Source organism: Eleutherodactylus coqui, chromosome 5, assembly GCF_035609145.1.
Source record: "Eleutherodactylus coqui strain aEleCoq1 chromosome 5, aEleCoq1.hap1, whole genome shotgun sequence".
Taxonomy (NCBI): Eukaryota; Metazoa; Chordata; class Amphibia; order Anura; family Eleutherodactylidae; genus Eleutherodactylus; species Eleutherodactylus coqui.
The window spans coordinates 7,350,432-7,368,917 of NC_089841.1; the positions used below are offsets into that span (position 1 = coordinate 7,350,432).

The 18,486-nt window shown below is 47.2% G+C and overlaps 1 protein-coding gene across 1 annotated transcript in view; it reads right to left on the minus strand.

Annotated features, from left to right (window-relative positions):
- Positions 1 to 2,587: 2,587 nt before the first annotated feature.
- The window catches only part of LOC136627298 (zinc finger protein 585A-like), a 104,443-nt gene continuing 88,544 nt past the window's right edge, over positions 2,588 to 18,486 (minus strand). The window contains exon 10 of the mRNA XM_066602288.1: positions 2,588 to 4,048. Within this exon, the coding sequence (XP_066458385.1) occupies positions 2,767 to 4,048 (1,282 nt within the window). The 3' untranslated portion in view covers positions 2,588 to 2,766. The remainder of the gene's footprint in view (positions 4,049 to 18,486) is intronic.

Below are 18,486 nucleotides of genomic sequence, written 5' to 3' on the forward strand. Positions count from 1 at the left end.
CCTACGACTGTCCCATTAAGCTTGTGCATGGTTCCATATCCCCTCAGGGCAGAGTATATTCCTCCGTCTCTACCCAGGACCCAGGCCATGGCCAAGTATGCTAAGGACAACCTGGATAAAGGGTTCATCCATAAATCAGTCTCCCCTGCCAGGGATGGATTTTTCTTTGTTAAAAAGAAGGACGGTTCGCTTCGACCCTGCATCGACTATCAGGGTCTGAATGCGATTACGGTTGTGAAACCTGTCTAAAGAAGTACGCCGGATCAGGTAAAATTAATAAGTATAAGTCACTAGTGACTATGCCCTTAACAGAAACTTAGACAAATGGATCTGAAGTTCAGTCATTGGTGGCAGGCTCTTAACAAACCCACATCCGTTTTTCCTTTAACCCATAACACCTCTGGAATGTATATCCTGTTTCCGTATTATCAATCGGCCAGCCCCCATATCAATCATGAATCTTTGTTTGTTCCCATAGGGAAGCATCAATTCAACACTAGCATGTGGTCCTGGTGTAGGCAGAACAAACAAAGTGGGGCTGCCAATTTACTAGCCTGAATGGGGGGGGGGGGGGGGGAGCTTGGGCCAAACATCTGCATGTATGTCTGACTTCTCTGGGACGAATAATCTCACTTCATGTGCCCCCTCCCTCCACAACCAAAGCACATGACTGCCTTCCTCAGATGCTCCCTCCTTGGCTGTGGATGAGGTGCATGTGTCATAGCCCCTCCCTCTCCTCTAAGCCACCTCACTCCCACCTTGGATTTTCCCTCCTTGGGGTGGGGATATTACAAGTTATGGTGGGGTGGCTACAAGAGTCTGTTTCTGACTTTTTCTTAATTTCTTCTTGTTTAATTTGTCTTCTATGCTTCTGGAAATGACCAAAGTCTGCTCAAGTGGCACATACATACATACATTCTGGTGGCTCATTGGCTGGGTTTGGAAAACTGATGAATTTCCTTATCAGCATATCCCTTCTCACATGTTGTATAAACCTGATACATCTGATGAGAAGGTACACTTTGCTTACACTCACTGGGCCTGGAAAGCAGGTGCAGTTTTGGGTGGAGCCATAAGCATGATGTTCAATACATTGAGAAATACACATATGATAATATCACTGATACCACTGGCCCTGGAATACATCCAAGTGGCGTATCCGCATACCTGGTTATAATTTACATGCCATGTTTGGTGTCGATGAATAGATGACCAGGAATAAGCCGGGCATATATTCCCGATCGGAGAACCTTCTGTAGAGATATTGCCAATATGAGGATTTATCATTTTTCCAGTTAACTACGCCTCTACCCCCACCCTTCCCTGAATAACCTCAGAGAGGGCAGGAGAGGGGTGTTCTGGGGAAACCTTTAAGAACCAGGGGCTCACAGAGACCCAGTTGCCAGACTTCGGAGATATGCTACTACGTAAGGCTTTCCCATTTGCTTCAGTGACTCCACATGAATCAGAGCCTTGGCGAATATCCAAAATCTGGTATCTTTCTTTATTTTCTCCTTGCTATATTTTAAAATACTGCCTGTTGTGTGTGCCTATAAACCTCATCTCCATTGTAACCTCTTTTTATGTATATTTTGCATACCGTATATACCGGCGTATAAGGCGACGGGGCGTATAAGACGACCCCCCAACTGTCACCTTATACGCCGGTATACAGTGGAGAAAAAAAAAAAAAATTCATTACTCACCTCCCCCGGTGTTCTGTCGCGCTCCGGCAGGATGTCGCTCGCTCCGGCAGGATGTCGCTCGCTCCTCGTCCCCGGCGCAGCATAGCTTTCTGAATGCGGGGCTTGAAATCCCCGCTTCCAGAAAGCTAATACACACGCCGGCAGCCATGACATCATTGAATGGCTGTGATTGGCTAAAGCACACGTGGCTTCAGCCAATCACACTATTCAATGACATCATTGAATGGGTGTGATTGCTAACACGTGCGCCTTCAGCCAATCACAGCCATTCAATGCTGTCATGGCTGCCGGCGTGTGTATTAGCTTTCTGGAAGCGGGGATTTAAAGCCCCGCATTCAGAAAGCTATGCTGCGCCGGGGACGAGGAGCGAGCGACAGCCTGCCGGAGCGAGCGACATCCTGCCGGAGCGCGACAGAACGCCGGGGCAGGTGAGTAATGAATTTTTTTTTTTTACACTTTTTTTTTTTTTGTATTACCGGCGCATAAGACGACCCCCGACTGCAGAGCAGATTTTTCGGGGTTCAAAAGTCGTCTTATACGCCGGTATATACGGTACATATAGATATTTAGCATTGCTAGTCATTTTTAGAACAATTCTGCAATTTATTAGTCATGCTTTGTCCGTAATAAAACGAACCACAACTTTGAAAATTGTGTGAAGATCAAATGATGATGGTCCATATATTTTAAGAGTTCACATGGGATGTCCTTACTTTTCCCCCTCTATATTTTCCTGCAGTGTAAGTGACTTTATGAGTACAGTAATAAAAAGCAGGGCTCATGGTGACAATTCAGCATCACTGCTGATAAAAAAAACAAAGCACTCCTTTTCTTCCTTATCTACAATACTTTTACTTCATGAATCTTGATCACAGATGACATGAGGCAAATAGAATTTGGTTTCTGTCCATTAAATAAGCCCTTTACTGGCTGAAATGTCTGTGAATAACCATATATCCAATATTTCAAAAACAAATCTGAATTCTTCTCTGTGTGACGTCTGTGATGACTTTCAAAGCTTAATTTTTTAAAAAACACTTTCATATTTAGAAGATCAGAATTACTTCTTTCCTGTGTGACTTCTCTGATAATGACGCTTAAGATTTGCTCTGTAAATAAAACAATTCCCACATTCTGAACATGAATATGGCTTTTCTCCTGTGTGAATTTTCTTATGTGTAACAAGACTTGATTTCACAGAAAAACATTTCCCACATTCTGAACATGAAAATGGCTTCTCTCTGGTGTGGCTTCTCTCGTGTTTAACCAGATCTGATTTATGTGTAAAACATTTCCCACATATTGAACATGAATATGGCTTCTCCCCCGTGTGACTTCTCTCATGCCTAACAAAACTTGATTTATGAGTGAAACATTTCCCACATTCTGAACATGAAAATGGCTTCTCTTCTGTATGACTGCTCTGATGGTTTACAAGACTCGATTTATGAGAGAAACATTTCCCACATTCTGAACATAAATATGGTTTCTCTCCTGTGTGACTTCTCTGATGTGAAACAAGATTTGATTTTTCTGCAAAACATTTCCCACATTCTAAACATGAATACGGCTTCTCTCCTGTGTGAATTCTCTCATGAGCAACAAGAAGTGATTTCTCAGTAAAACATTTCCCACATTCTGGACATGAATATGGCTTCTCTCCTATGTGAATTTTTGTATGCTTAACAACAGCTGATTTCACCGTAAAACATTTCCCACATTCTGCACATGAATACGGCTTCTCATCTGAGTGGCTTCTACCATGTCTAAAAAGATTTGATTTATCTGATAAGCATTTCACATAATCTGAACATGAATATTGCTTCTCTCCTGTGTGACTTATCTCATGTGCAACAAGAATTGATTTATAGCTAAAGCATTTCCCACATTCTGAGCAGGAGTATGGCTTCTCCCCTGTGTGGCTTCTCTCATGCCTAACAAAACTTGATTTATGATTGAAACATTTTCCACATTCTGAACATGAATATGGCTTCTCTCCTGTGTGACTTCTCTGATGATTTACAAGACTTGATTTCTGAATAAAACATTTCCCACATTCTGAACATGAATACGGCTTCTCTCCTGTGTGACTTCTCTGGTGTGTAACAAGATTTGATTTTTCTGCAAAGCATTTCCCACATTCTGAACATAAATACGGCTTCTCCCCTGTGTGAGTTCTCTCATGAACAACAAGAAGTGATTTCTGAGTAAAACATTTTCCACATTCTGCACAAGAATACGGCTTCTCTCCTGTGTGACTTCTCTCATGTGCAACAAGAATTGATTTATAGCTAAAGCATTTCCCACATTCTGAGCAGCAGTGCGGCTTCTCTCTTGTTTGACTTCCTCTGTGTGTAGCGAGACTTGAGGCTTTTGTAAGTTGTTTTCCATATTCCCCACACTGAAACCTTTCACCCGTTTCCAAACTGGTACTTGGTACAACAATCTGTGGCCGGTGAAACGAAGTTTCCATCTGATTATTGGGATTACAGTACAGATCTGTACTGTGAAGTCCTGATTGCACATCAAGGGTAATGAGATTTTCTTCTAACGAGAGCGGTGGGATATCTTCATCTTCCACTTTATAATTTACCAATGATGTGAAGTTTCCCTCCAAGTGATTTTCTGTTAGGATTAAAAAAGGATTCTGTGATTTTTTTTTAACCAAAAAGTAACACACACACATTTTATATATATATTTTAGACTGCAAAAACACTTAATAGTTTATGATGAAGGTTGAGCTACAGGAATTTTGTTTGTTAAAGCCAGAAATGGTTCCAGCAGGAAGGAGCCATATAAGCCCCTCCTTTATAGTTTACAATTTTTTTTAAATCCATCCTTGGTTTTGGCTCAAAAATCTACAGCAAAAACTGCATGTGTGATTCCAGACTTATAATAGAAGAGCTTTAGGATGTAATAGAATAGCCGAGTGTGAGATTATCGATCAGAATCTGGAATAGAGGTTTCTGGTATGTTTCTGTATCATTTTCACCAATAATTTAGGCTCTTCTAAAGGAGAAGAAAGTCCTATCAAGTAATGAGAAAGTGGAGCTGATGAAGCGGCCTCAGAGTGCAGATACATTTTGAAAAATTTCACAAAATTTATTGAAGATATCAGCACTATCCACTGGCTTTATAGTTTTTAGCTCCGATGCAGAGCGTCTCACAAAACCCTTTACCTGGGGGGGGGGGGGGGGGGGGGTAGCCGCAGTTATCAGCACTATCCACTGGGTTAATAGTTTTCTGCCACTCCATACAGCCTCTCTTATCTACAAGTCTCTGTGAGCGGTAAATTACCCCTAAGTATTAGCGCAAGGCAGCAGTTAAATTTTTTCCGGTCACAGCATAGAGCCTCCGCTATCTACAAGTCTCTGTGTGTGGTGAATTAGCCCCAGTTCTCAGCGCTGTAGAGGGGAGTAATTTATTTGGGCCCTGCTCTATCCTTAATCCGACATGATGAGCAGTAGGGGTAAGCAGCATCCAAGTGAGGGTGTGGGCACAGGCCAAGGTCCTGGGCGGGGTGAATCACAGCCAGCTGCTGAGGGATTAGCAGAGAGCCAAGTCTCTACGCTCCCCAGCTGCATATCAAAATTTGCGGGTCCCTGTGGTAGACCTTTATTACATGCAGAGCAGTGCGAGCAGGTCCTGTCCCAGAGGCAGATAACGCATCCAGCAATGTGTCGAACCCCCTGTCTTCTACGCAGTCACTACTCCCGGCCTAGGGCCTGCACCTCTGAATCCTCTGGCTGCTCCTCCTTCCTCCCAGCCTCCTCACACCATGAAAATGACAGATTCTGAGCAGGCAGACTCCCAGGAACTGTTCTCGGGTCCCTGCCTCTTCTGCTGTGCCACAACCTGCCACACAGATCCAATCCCCCTCACAGGACACAGGCACGAGCGCCTCCCAGCCTGCACCCACACCCTAACGTCCATGGTCCTCCACTCCATCCAGCAGTGTCTCTCAGTGCAGCGTTCAACTGTCACTAACACAAGCGTTGGAGCGAAAGTGGAAATACACCACCCACCCGCATGCACAAGCTTTAAACGTGCACATTGCCAAATTAATCAGCCTGGAGATGCTGCCGTACAGGCTTGTGGAAACAGATACTTTCAAAAACATGATGGCGGCGGGGGTCCAGTGCTACTCGGTCCCCAGTCGCCACTATTTTTCCCGGTGTGCCGTCCCCGCCCTACACCAGCACGTCTCGCACAACTTAAACAGTGTCCTCACCAACGCGGCTACTGGGAAGGTCCACTTAACGATGGACACGTGGACAAGTACTGGTGGGCAGGGAAACTATATCTCCCTGACGGCACATTGGGTGAACTTGGTGGAGGCTGGGACCAAGTCAGAGCCTGGGACCGCTCACGTGCTACCCACACCAAGGATAGTGGGTCCTACCTCGGTAATAGTTTCTGCGGCGTATTATGCCACTTCCTCCAAAGCCCCCCTCCACCTCTCAATTAAGAAGTGTGAGCACGTCACCAGCAGTAGGTAGCGCGCGGCAGCACAGCGGTGGGAAAGCGTCAGCAAGCTGTGCTGAAACTACTCAGCTTAGGTGACAAGAGGCACATGGCCCCCGAGCTGTCACAGAGTCTGACAGAGCAAACTGACCTCTGGCTTTTGCCGCTGAGCCTCCAACCGGGCATGGTCGTGTGTGACAACGGCCGTAACCTAGTGGCGGCTCTGCAGCTTGGCAGCCTCACACACGTGCCATGCCTGGCACACGTCTTCAATCTGGTGGTTCAGCGGTTTCTGAAAAACTACTCCCACTTGTCTGACCTGCTCGGCAAGGTGCGCCGCGTATGTGCACATTTCCGCAAGTCCACCACAGATGCTGCCACCCTCAGGACACTGCAACGTCGGTTTCAGCTGCCAGAGCACGGGCTGCTGTGCGACGTGCCCACATGCTGGAATTCTACGCTGCACATGTTGGTCAGGCTGTATGAGCAGCGTAGAGCAATAGTGGAATACCAACTCCAACATGGGCGGCGTAGTGGTAGTCTCCTCAATTCTTTACCAAGGAGTAGGCCTGGATGGCAGATATCTGCCAGGTCCTCGGAAACTTTGAGGAGTCTACCCAAATTGTGAACGGTGATACGGCCATCACTAGCATTACCATCCCGCTGCTTTGCCTGCTGAGAAGTTTGCTGCTAAGCATAAAGGCCGACGCTTTATATTAGAACAGGAGATGGAGGATGACAGTATGTCGCTTGATAGCCAGACCACCCTCACGTCTATATCTCAGCATGTTTTGGAGAAGGAGGATAGGGAGGGGGAGGAGGAGGGGGAAGAGACTGCTGGCCACACAGCAGAGGGTACCCATGCTGCTTGCCTCTCATCTATTCAGCGTGTTTGGGCTGAAGAGGAGGAGAATCCTGAAAGTCATACTCCTAGTGAGGACAGCAATGTGTTGTGTACTGGGACTCTGGAACACATGGCTGACTTCATGTTAGGCTGCCTTTCCCGTGACCCTCGAGTTAGATGCATTCTGGCCAACACAAATTACTGGGTGCACATCCTTCTCGACCCACGGCATAAGGAGAACCTTTCCACTCTCATTCCTGAAGAGGAAAGGGGTACGAGAGTGATGCAATACCACAGGGACCTGGTGGAAAAAGTGATGCTAAACTTCCCATCTGACAGCGCTAGCAGCAGAAGACGCAGTTCAGAGGGCCAACTAGCAGGGGAGGCGTGGGGATCAGGCAGGCAGGGGAGCACTCTCCAAAGCCTTTGCCAGTTTTATGGCTCCCCAGCAAGACTGTGTCACCACTCCCCAGTCAAGGCTGAGTCGGAGGGAGCACTGTAAAAAGATGGTGAGGGAGTACATAGCCGATCGTACCACTGTCCTTCGTGATGCCTCTGCTCCATACAATTATTGGGTGTCAAAGCGCGACATATGGCATGAACTTGCACTGTACACCCTGGAGGTGCTGGCCTGCCCTGCCACTAGCGTCTTATCAGAGAGGGTGTTTAGTGCTGCTGGGGGGGGGGGCGGGGATCATCACGGATAAGCGTACCCGCCTGTCAAATGACAGCGCAGACATGCTTACACTCATAAAGATGAACAAAGGCTAGACTTCCACAGACTTCTCTTCTCCACCAGTGGAAAGCAGCGGATCCTAAAGATTCTTTTAGCTGCAACAGGAGAAATATGCATCCTCTATCACCCCAAAAAAGGGGAGAAGTAGCTTGGTTTATCCCTCTCAGATATTACTCCTCCTCCTCAAGCAGCAGGTCATCACGCTGAACCGCCAATTTTTCTGCGGGCCAAAAAGGCTCTGTTAAAACCAATGTTTTGGGAGAGCTGCCTTCAGGTTCTGTTACAAATTAAGCAATGAGCTGTATCTTTAAAAAATGTTATGGGTTTCACCTGCCCTCAGGGTTAAGCAATTTTTCAGGGGTACACTTGTACTCTTGGTACATCAATTTTTCCGGCCTTCGCCTACACTCTTGGCAAACAAATTTTTTCAGGTGTTCGCCTATACTCTTGCTACAGAAATGTTTCAGGGGTCCACCAATACACTTGCTACAGAAATGTTTCAGGGGTCCGCCTATACTCTTGCCACAGGAAGGTTTGAGGGGTTCACCTATACTCTTGCTACAGGAAGGTTTGAGGGGTTCGCCTATACACTTGCTACAGGAAGGTTTGAGGGGTTCGCCTATGCTCTTGCTACAGGAAGGTTTGAGGGGGTTCACCTATATTCTTGCTACAGGAAGGTTTGAGGGGTTCGCCTATACTGTGGGTGCACAAAGATTTCCCATAGCGGTGTTTTAGCTATCTGGCACAAATATACTAAATGACTTGGGTAGGGCGCAGAAGGCTTTCCCATTGCGGTGTTCAGCTATCTGACGCATACAAAGAATGAATTGGGCAGAAGTGTGGGCAGAGGCTGAGGTCCTTGATGGGGTGAAACTCTGCTATGTGTGGGCACTCTGATTTCTTCATATTTAATACTGACCCTGGGTTGCAGGGGCTCACCTATGCTGTGGGTGCACAAAGACTTGCAATTGTGGTGTTTTACCTATCTAGCACACGGCTTTCCCATTGCGTTTTTCAGCTATATGACAATTACACAGAATGAATTGTGTGGGGACACATGGATTTCCCATTGCTATGTAACTCACGGCACCTTGGGTCACACAAGGTGGAGACTGGGACCAAGCCTGATCCTGGGCCCGCTCATGTGCTTCCCACGCAGAGTATTGCGGGTCCTACCTCGGTCATGGTTTCTTGGGCTTATTATGCCACCTCCTCCTCCTGCTTTGGGCCTGGGGATCTGCGCTGGTCAACATGTATTTGCTCTCATGCTTCCACAGTTATCTGAGACACTGGTTTGGACCAATCAAAAGAAGCATAACTGAATAAATGAGACCTTCACAGCTGTACTAGCATCCGAGTCTGCCCTATGCCCACGATTGCTGATGATGTGAGCAGAGGCTGAGGTCCTGAGAGGGGATGTCATTGCACCATGTTTGGCCTGTGGAACCTCCAGTCTTTGGAGCGATGAAAGCAATCGTAACTGATTTAGGCGTTTGAGGGGTTCACCTATACACTTGCTACAGAAAGGCTGGAGGGGGTCCGCCTGTACCCTTGCTACAGAAAGGCTGGAGGGGGTCCGCCTGTACCCTTGCTACAGAAAGGCTGGAGGGGGTCCGCCTGTACCCTTGCTACAGAAAGGCTGGAGGGGGTCCGCCTGTACCCTTGCTACAGAAAGGCTGGAGGGGGTCCGCCTGTACCCTTGCTACAGAAAGGCTGGAGGGGGTCCGCCTGTACCCTTGCTACAGAAAGGCTGGAGGGGGTCCGCCTGTACCCTTGCTACAGAAAGGCTGGAGGGGGTCCGCCTGTACCCTTGCTACAGAAAGGCTGGAGGGGGTCCGCCTGTACCCTTGCTACAGAAAGGCTGGAGGGGGTCCGCCTGTACCCTTGCTACAGAAAGGCTGGAGGGGGTCCGCCTGTACCCTTGCTACAGAAAGGCTGGAGGGGGTCCGCCTGTACCCTTGCTACAGAAAGGCTGGAGGGGGTCCGCCTGTACCCTTGCTACAGAAAGGCTGGAGGGGGTCCGCCTGTACCCTTGCTACAGAAAGGCTGGAGGGGGTCCGCCTGTACCCTTGCTACAGAAAGGCTGGAGGGGGTCCGCCTGTACCCTTGCTACAGAAAGGCTGGAGGGGGTCCGCCTGTACCCTTGCTACAGAAAGGCTGGAGGGGGTCCGCCTGTACCCTTGCTACAGAAAGGCTGGAGGGGGTCCGCCTGTACCCTTGCTACAGAAAGGCTGGAGGGGGTCCGCCTGTACCCTTGCTACAGAAAGGCTGGAGGGGGTCCGCCTGTACCCTTGCTACAGAAAGGCTGGAGGGGGTCCGCCTGTACCCTTGCTACAGAAAGGCTGGAGGGGGTCCGCCTGTACCCTTGCTACAGAAAGGCTGGAGGGGGTCCGCCTGTACCCTTGCTACAGAAAGGCTGGAGGGGGTCCGCCTGTACCCTTGCTACAGAAAGGCTGGAGGGGGTCCGCCTGTACCCTTGCTACAGAAAGGCTGGAGGGGGTCCGCCTGTACCCTTGCTACAGAAAGGCTGGAGGGGGTCCGCCTGTACCCTTGCTACAGAAAGGCTGGAGGGGGTCCGCCTGTACCCTTGCTACAGAAAGGCTGGAGGGGGTCTGCCTGTACCCTTGCTACAGAAAGGCTGGAGGGGTCCGCCTGTACCCTTGCTACAGAAAGGCTGGAGGGGTCCGCCTGTACTCTTGCTACAGAAAGGCTGGAGGGGTCCGCCTGTACCCTTGCTACAGAAAGGCTGGAGGGGTCCGCCTGTACTCTTGCTACAGAAAGGCTGGAGGGGTCCGCCTATACTCTTGCTACAGAAAGGCTGGAGGGGTCCGCCTATACTCTTGCTACAGAAAGGCTGGAGGGGGTCCGCCTGTACTGTAGGTGCACAAAGATTTCCCATTGCGGTGTTTTAGCTATCTGGCACATATACACTGAATGACTTGGGTAGGGCGCAGAGTGCACACGGCTTTCCCATTGCGTTGTTCAGCTATCTGATACATACACCGAATGGATTGTGTGGGGACACATGGATTTCCCATTGCTATGTAACTCACGGCACCTTGGGTCAACCAGGTTTAGGCTGGGACCAAGCCTGACCCTGGGCCCGCTCACGTGCTTCCCACTCAGAGCATTGCGGGTCCTACCTCAGTCACGGTTTCTCAGGCTTATTATGCCACCTCCTCCTTGGGGTCTGGGGATCAGCGTTGGTCGGCGTGTATTATCTCTGATGCTACAAATTACCACAGTTATCCGAGATACTGGATTCGAGCGTTCATAGGAAGCGAAATAGATTTCATGAGACTTTCACAGGGTCACTGGATACCTGTGGTGGCTACTTTTGCGACAGCTGCTTCAAACCAATCTTTGGTGTTAGTATGTGCTGCTGCATTGTGGGGATGTGTAGAAGTACTGGCACCTGAGTCCCCTTTATGCCCACGTTTGCGGCTCCTGACAATTTTGTGACAGAGGTGGCACGGGATCGAAATGATGATCGTACGTCAATCTATCATCAATTCTCATCAGCATTGTGGGCTATCGTCCATACTTTCAAGGAGGGTCGCTGTCTGGCCCTGCCAATCCTCTGCAGTGTGTGTCTCCGGTTCCTCATCGCAGACGCAGTTAGAAATTGACATGAGGGTGATGTGGCTATGAAGCGAGCGTGTGGCATGAGGGCAGCTGAACGCTGTGCAGGGAAAATGTTGTGTGCGCTAAGGATGCAAGCTCGTGCGGGGGGTTGGACAGCAATGCCAGCATGTAACCCAGGAGAAGAGGCAATGTTATCACCCGCAGGCGGCGATTGGCCTTGGTTGCAGCTAGTGTGGTGCTTAGCTAAGATGTGTCAGCGCGTGTGCCGTGCTGCTTATGGTCTGTCCCAAGTAAATTGTTAGAGGGGTGACCACCAGGCTCTTGCCCCCAATTTGGCTTAATAGTTGGACCTGGGAGCCTCAGATGCACCCATGCATGCTGCCTCTGCCATTCCCTATCCGTTTCTGTGGTGTTTCCATGACTTTCTGATGTTTTTAGGTGTTTCACACAACCTCCCCCATGCGGAGCATCGGTCAGCTTGAAAAATGCTTGAACCTTCCCTTGACTTTAATGGGGTTAGTTACTCAAAACGAGCTCTCGAGCATTACGAAAAGTTCGACTCTAGTAACGAGCACCCGAGCATTTTGGTATTCGCTCATCTCTCATTTCTACTCATAGGGACTCCATAAGTTCATTTCCCTCACATATATCTTCCCATAGTGTGGGCTTTAAACAGGATTATACATAAAGACAACCCTCTACCCCTTTCCAGTTTTTACGTTCCCTTCTGAACAAACTGTAAACCTGTAAGTTCACCACCCAGTCACAGCTTTCATCCAACCAGGTCTCAGTTATTCCTGCTATGTCGTAGTTTTCCTCAGACATTATTGCTTCTAGTTTGTCAGCCTTATTGATCAGACTTCTAGCATTAGTCCCCTTATTGGTCAGATTTCTAGCATTAGGGCCCATTAAGACGGGACGAATCTCGGGCAAACGATGTCCGACACTCGTCCCCACTAGTACCCACTCACATGCTTTTGCACAGGAGCACAGATCCTTGCTTTACAGCGGGGCGGCTGCAGGAAATTTCTCTCCTCGCACTCCCCCGCCCCTCTCCATTCACTTAACACCGCGACCGTTCAGTACTGAACGGCTGCTATTTAGACTGAACGCTCATTGTTCAGAATTTTATGCAGCTTAAAATTGTGAATGATGAGCGATCCAGGTTAGTCAGTTTATTATTAAGAGGAGGTCCTGCGAAGATATAGGGAGATTAGGAATAAAATTGGGATGAAAATATGGCTTACAAAAAAAGACTCTGCGGAGCAGAGTGATGCTGAAAGCTGCTATAAGCAAATTCTGCAATAGGCAGGAAGTCAACCCAATCATTCTGGAGATAGCTCATGTAACACCAAAAATACTATTCCAAATTTCGTTTGGTACACTCCATCTGATCATCAGACTGGATGGGAAACAGACAATAAGCTCACTTCAATCCTCAAGGAGGCCAAAATCTCTTCCAGAATGAAGACGAAAACTAACACCACCAACAGAAACCACGTTGTCAGGCATGACATGTAAGCAGAAAACTTGCATGGCAGTTCTGCAGCTTCTTCAGCGCTGGTATAAACTGAGCCATCTTGGTAAGATAATCAACTATTACTAAAATAGTGTTCATGTTCTTAGAAGATGGTAGTTCCACGATAAAATCCATAGAAAAAGAATCCCAAGGACAAGAATCAATAAAAAGTGGTTGAAGTAACCCTGAGGGTGAGGTACAGGGGGTCTTGTTTCTAGCACACAAGAAGAAAAAAAACTCTCTCTGTGCACCAATTTAGTATCTTGGCCACCAAAACAAATGAGATAAAAGAAACTTGGTTTTATGTACTCCCATGTAAACTGCAGGTCTAGAGACACGAGGTAGATGTGAAACCTCCAGTAAAGCAATCTGAGGAACATACAGACAATCAGAAAAGGTCCAGACTTAATCTTTGAAAGGTAAATATGTGTCTTTGAAAATATTATTATCTCCATTATAATCAAACATGTTTGATGCGCTGTAGTACATCGTTGGGAAAGGTCGCCCCCCACAAAGTGTTAGGCAAGTAGAATGGCGGTCTCTGATATACAATCTTGTGAGGTCTCCAACAACATCCTAGACAGAGCATCTGCCTTTGCGTTATGTGATCCGGGTCTGTAAGAAATAATAAAATGACATTTTACATAAAATAAAGCCCAAAGTGCCCGTCTGCCCCGAAGTCCATTAGCTGATCTAATAAATTCAGGATTTCAGGTGAGAAGCTCCTTCAAGAAGTCTCCAATCTTTCTTTATCACAAGTAATTCCTTGCTTCCAGTATCATAGTTTGTATAATCTTTGCCAAGAGAAATAGCCAGATGGGTGAAGTAGCTGCTCCTCACTAATGGGACAACACCGCCATCACTGCTGAATCCGATGCATCCACTTCAACAACAAGTAGTAAGTCGGGACTGGGATGAACCAAGCAGCACATTTGGACTAATACTTTTTTAGAAGTTTCTAATATGTGTAGTAGAAATTGGCAAAGCCTACATTTTTTCAAACCTCCTTCACATTATTGGGTCTTGGCCAGTCTAATAATGAAGTTTTCTGGTTGTTCTGGATTCTTTCCATTTGTCTCCTTTAGCACTGGTGGGAGTTGTTGTGGGTGTGTTTTACTGTTGGAGGACACCGGAGGGCATTTAGGGAGCGTTTTTATTACCACCCTGCCTTGGTTCTGTGCCGGTCAATTTATGCCGTCTCCTCCAGCTGGTGAAGGTGAACATTGCTGGATCAGGGTTCTGTGATTCTCCCAGCAACTCATAAGATAAATACTGCCGTTTGTTTTGTAGAGTTTATTGCTCAGCGGTAATCATTTGTTATAGGTTGAAGGGATTGTCCCAGGAATGAGGGTGAATGTGTCCTTATCAGCGCGGGTCATTCACCTTTAGGTAGGGACTGTCATCATCTAGTGGCCAGTAGGGAAATTCTCCTCGTCTTTTGTTTTCTTTACCACCTATAACTAGTTTTCCTGGTCCTGTGGTGTGAACAGTTATAGTACATTTGAAGCGGACGTGACACCAGTGTTCCCCTGTGCCTGTCACTGCGGGAGTTGCTTTTTCCCAACCAGTGATAGGCACCAGAGCGTGCGCGGTCAGCGCTCTATTCATTTCAATCACTAATTCACTGAGGCAGAGGAAACCCAAATGTAAATACGGCTGCTTAGCTTTGTGGGACATTGCTACGAGCACCGCATCAGCCATTGGTAGTAGATGATGGGCGAATATTTCTCCTTAGGTGTTACCGCCCTCCACTCCTATGTGTATATCCCTGATTGGTTGCATGGGAGGTGTGTATTCAGGGTGGGCATTTGATTGTAGGGGCAACCAATAGATGCCTCTGGATTGATAAGTGCCAACAATCATCCAATCTCCTTTGGAGGCAGGATCATTGACATCATCTGATATCCGTCTTTAGGGCTAGACTTTACCTAGCATGGGCTATATAAGACCAGCTATAACACCAGTATTTTTAGGAGGAGGAGATTGTGCCTCCAGGGATCACACTCCTTGTTTTGGGTGGGTAATTCTGAACCTTAATCGCCAGTCCAAAGGGCAGTCTTTTGATATGAAGTATATGATCTTGTAGCAATTGAATCCATCTTTATTAAGACAATTAGGTTCCTGATGAGTTATAGGTCCAACAGAAACGTGCTGAATCCACTTGAACCTCCACATTAAGTTTGTCTTTGGCTCAACCATTTTGAGTCCGGGATTTATTCCTGAACTTCTATCCATTCCTATATAGTGTATTAATTGTGTTTTATCATAATAATTATCTCTGCTTGGATTGGTGTGAGGGTATATGTATATTGCGCCATATGTTTTTTATGCTTTTATACCTGTGTGCAAGTTCTCTGCAATGCTAAAATGAGACTTAATATGTAGACTTAAAAATCTTATCAGATATGCCAAGGCTTTGCAAGGCTGAGAGAGATGTGTCCACAAATTCAGAGATGATACAGAACCGGACGCGAAGGCCGCGTGCTTGGCTGTTTTCCCAGAAGCGCCGTATCTAGATAACGACTGTTTAACTACATATATGACTAACACTGCTTCAGGCGGAACTGCGGACATCACATATATGGTTATGCAGTGAATTTGAGCCAGTGAGACCATTACCCATTCCTAGTGACGTGACCAAAGGGTATAAGACCCCATGTAATCTGTAATAAAGTGCGCAGTTATGTCCCCGTGTGAGGAACTATACCAGACCTCCGTGTGTGGTGTTTCTTCTTTACCGCCGGCAACGGGGCATTGGGGTGGGCCTGATTGAAGCTGTACGCAGAATTTCCATGACATTGGGGTGACTCAATATTCAAGCCGAGTCAATCCACAAAACAGACATTAATAGGGAATTGGAAACACCTGATTTATTCCTACATAAATTCTGGATACTGGCACCTTTGCTTTCAGAATTAACACCAATACCTAGCGCACAGCCACATTCCAGTAGGACACCTCTTTGGCATGAGGGTTAGAGACAATCCAGCCAGGGAGGTCTTTTTGCTTGGGGTTTTCCTCCTATTCCTTGGAGCTATATACTCCCATCTAGGGATCCCTCCATAGGGAAGGTTATGGAGGATGGGTTCTCTAACTGTGATACTTATTTATATGTTGTGCTTTATCTGTTTTATCAGTTAGTCTGTAGCCATTAGTTTTAATTTGATATCAATTAAGGTTCAATTTTAGGGCACTCATCTGTGAATGGGCTATTCATTTCAATGAGGCGGCCAGGCATGCTGCTCAGCTATCTCCACAGTCCCACTGAAAGTGAATGGATAGGGGATAACTAGCCGATCGGTGGGTGTCTCACTGCTAAGACCACAGCTGATCTCAAGAATTACTACACTCCATCCCACCCCTCAGTAAGGAGGAAGGGGGATCTGGGAGTCCTAGTCTACAGATCAGCAGGGGACGGAGTGGTGACACTCCCACCAATCAGCAAGTTATCTTCTATCCTGCAGAAATCTTGTGGATAGGGGATGACTTGTAATCTTGGTACAACCCCTTTAATGATGTATGAAACCCTTAGCTAAATTAACTTTTATAAAATTCATCGAGAGCCTTAAAGGGGTTGTCCCGCGAAAGCAAGTGGGTCTATACACTTCTGTATGGCCATATTAATGCACTTTGTAATGTACATCGTGCATTAATTATGAGCCAAACAGAAGTTATTCACTTACCTGCTCCATTGCTAGCGTCCTCGTTTCCATGGTGCCGTCTAATTTTCAGCGTCTAATCGCCGGATTAGACGCGCTTGCGCAGTCCGGTCGTCTTCTTTTCTGAATGGGGCCGCTCGTGCCGGAGAGCGGCTCCTCGTAGCTCCGCCCCGTCACGTGCCGATTCCAGCCAATCAGGAGGCTGGAATCGGCAATGGACCGCACAGAAGCCCTGCGGTCCACTGAGGGTGAAGATCCCGGCGGCCATCTTCACCGGGTAAGTAAGAAGTCACCGGAGCGCGGGGATTCAGGTAAGCACTACCCGGTTTTCTGTTTTAACCCCTGCATCGGGTTTGTCTCGCGCCGAACGGGGGGGCTATTGAAAAAAAAAAAAAAACGTTTCGGCGCGGGACAACCCCTTTAAGTTCTGACTGAGAAAGATTATTAATTCCAGCTCAATAGCTTCATTAGCAATAGGGCCAAGACTTCAAGGTGATACGTCAACAGTTACTATTTCAACCAGTGAAGATTGTGGACTTGTCTCAACATGATTACCAAGAGCAAATTTAGTAGGGGCAGTCACCAAACACAGGGAATCACCATGGAAACGTGAAGCAGAATCCTGTTTCTGTTCTGTCAACAGCTGACCCTTGTGGTCTAATAGGGAAGGTTAAGAATAAAATATCCAGATTATCTGCAATAAAGGCACAATCTTTTCACAAAGCGTGAACATCTCTCTCTAGTAGAAACTGCTTCCCGGGTTTCATCTACCCGCTTCAGTTTGAGAGGACACTTCGGTTCTAGTGAGTGAGGGAGGGCTCTAAAGCCATAACAAAACTACATTTCTTCCTTCCTTTCCAAAAGTCTTTACTGACTACGAACAGAACGGAATAGAGTCCTCAAGATTTGCAGGAAGATCTGCTTTACAAGCTCATCTTTCATCGGTTCCAAAGGAGCTTCACAGATACTTCATGGAACTCTTCTGCGCTGAAATGGTGTATGAGGAGTCCAGCAGCAAAACTCTGCGGTATATGCAGCGACTAAACGCCTTCCCAGGCGAAAATTATGTAAAGCCCCTCTGCAGGGTCGCAGTTAGGGCCACAAACACTAGATTCATTGCTGCAGTGTAGTTCTTCAAGTCATCCACAATGGCGTGATCTTGTTTCAGATGAGGAGAAGCCCAATCGTGCACATCTATTAAACACGGACCGACAGTCACCCCAGTAATTGCTGTAATGAGCAAAGTTTGGGTGACTGTCAGTCTGTGGCCAGACGGCCCCAACAGTAACACACTACGCCTCCATCCGCTGTGTGAGAACGGCCCTATCACAGTAACAGGTACCGCGGTCTTTATATAATCCGGCCGCGAGATCCTGCAGGAATCTGTGAGATCTCCCATCCTGTCGGGAGGATGAAAACCAGAAGTGCCTGCCGGAGTCCTTCAGGAAAGTCGGGGGAGTTAGACAGCAGGATGGGCGGCTTTTAGTAAGTCCGGGTTTGTAAAACGTCTATTCTGGGGTCTCTACAAAATACACATGTGAACAGGTGGAAGTGACGGGTCCGCAATCCACTTCTATTAACTTACAGCACACTTCTGGATATTTAAACCCGGTAGAAAAGACTAACAAGTCTGTAGAATGCACGCCAAATATAGGGGTCAGAGCCGCCAAAGCCCCAAACAGTATATTCCAATGTCTCAGCAACAGAATGGCAGCATCCCAGACGTATTGCAAAATAGTGATTTATTCCTCCATATAACTGCTACGTTTCGACCCTCTTGGGGTCTTTGTCAAGAGGGTCGAAACATAGCAGTTATATGGAGGAATAAATCACTATTTTGCAATACGTCTGGGATTCTGCCGTTCTGTTGCTGAGACATTGGAAGTGACGGGTCCTCCAAAGGGGTTGTCTAGGCATTTTTTTTAATGGCCTCCAGACAGTTGATCGCTCAGAACTCTACTGATTAGTTGTT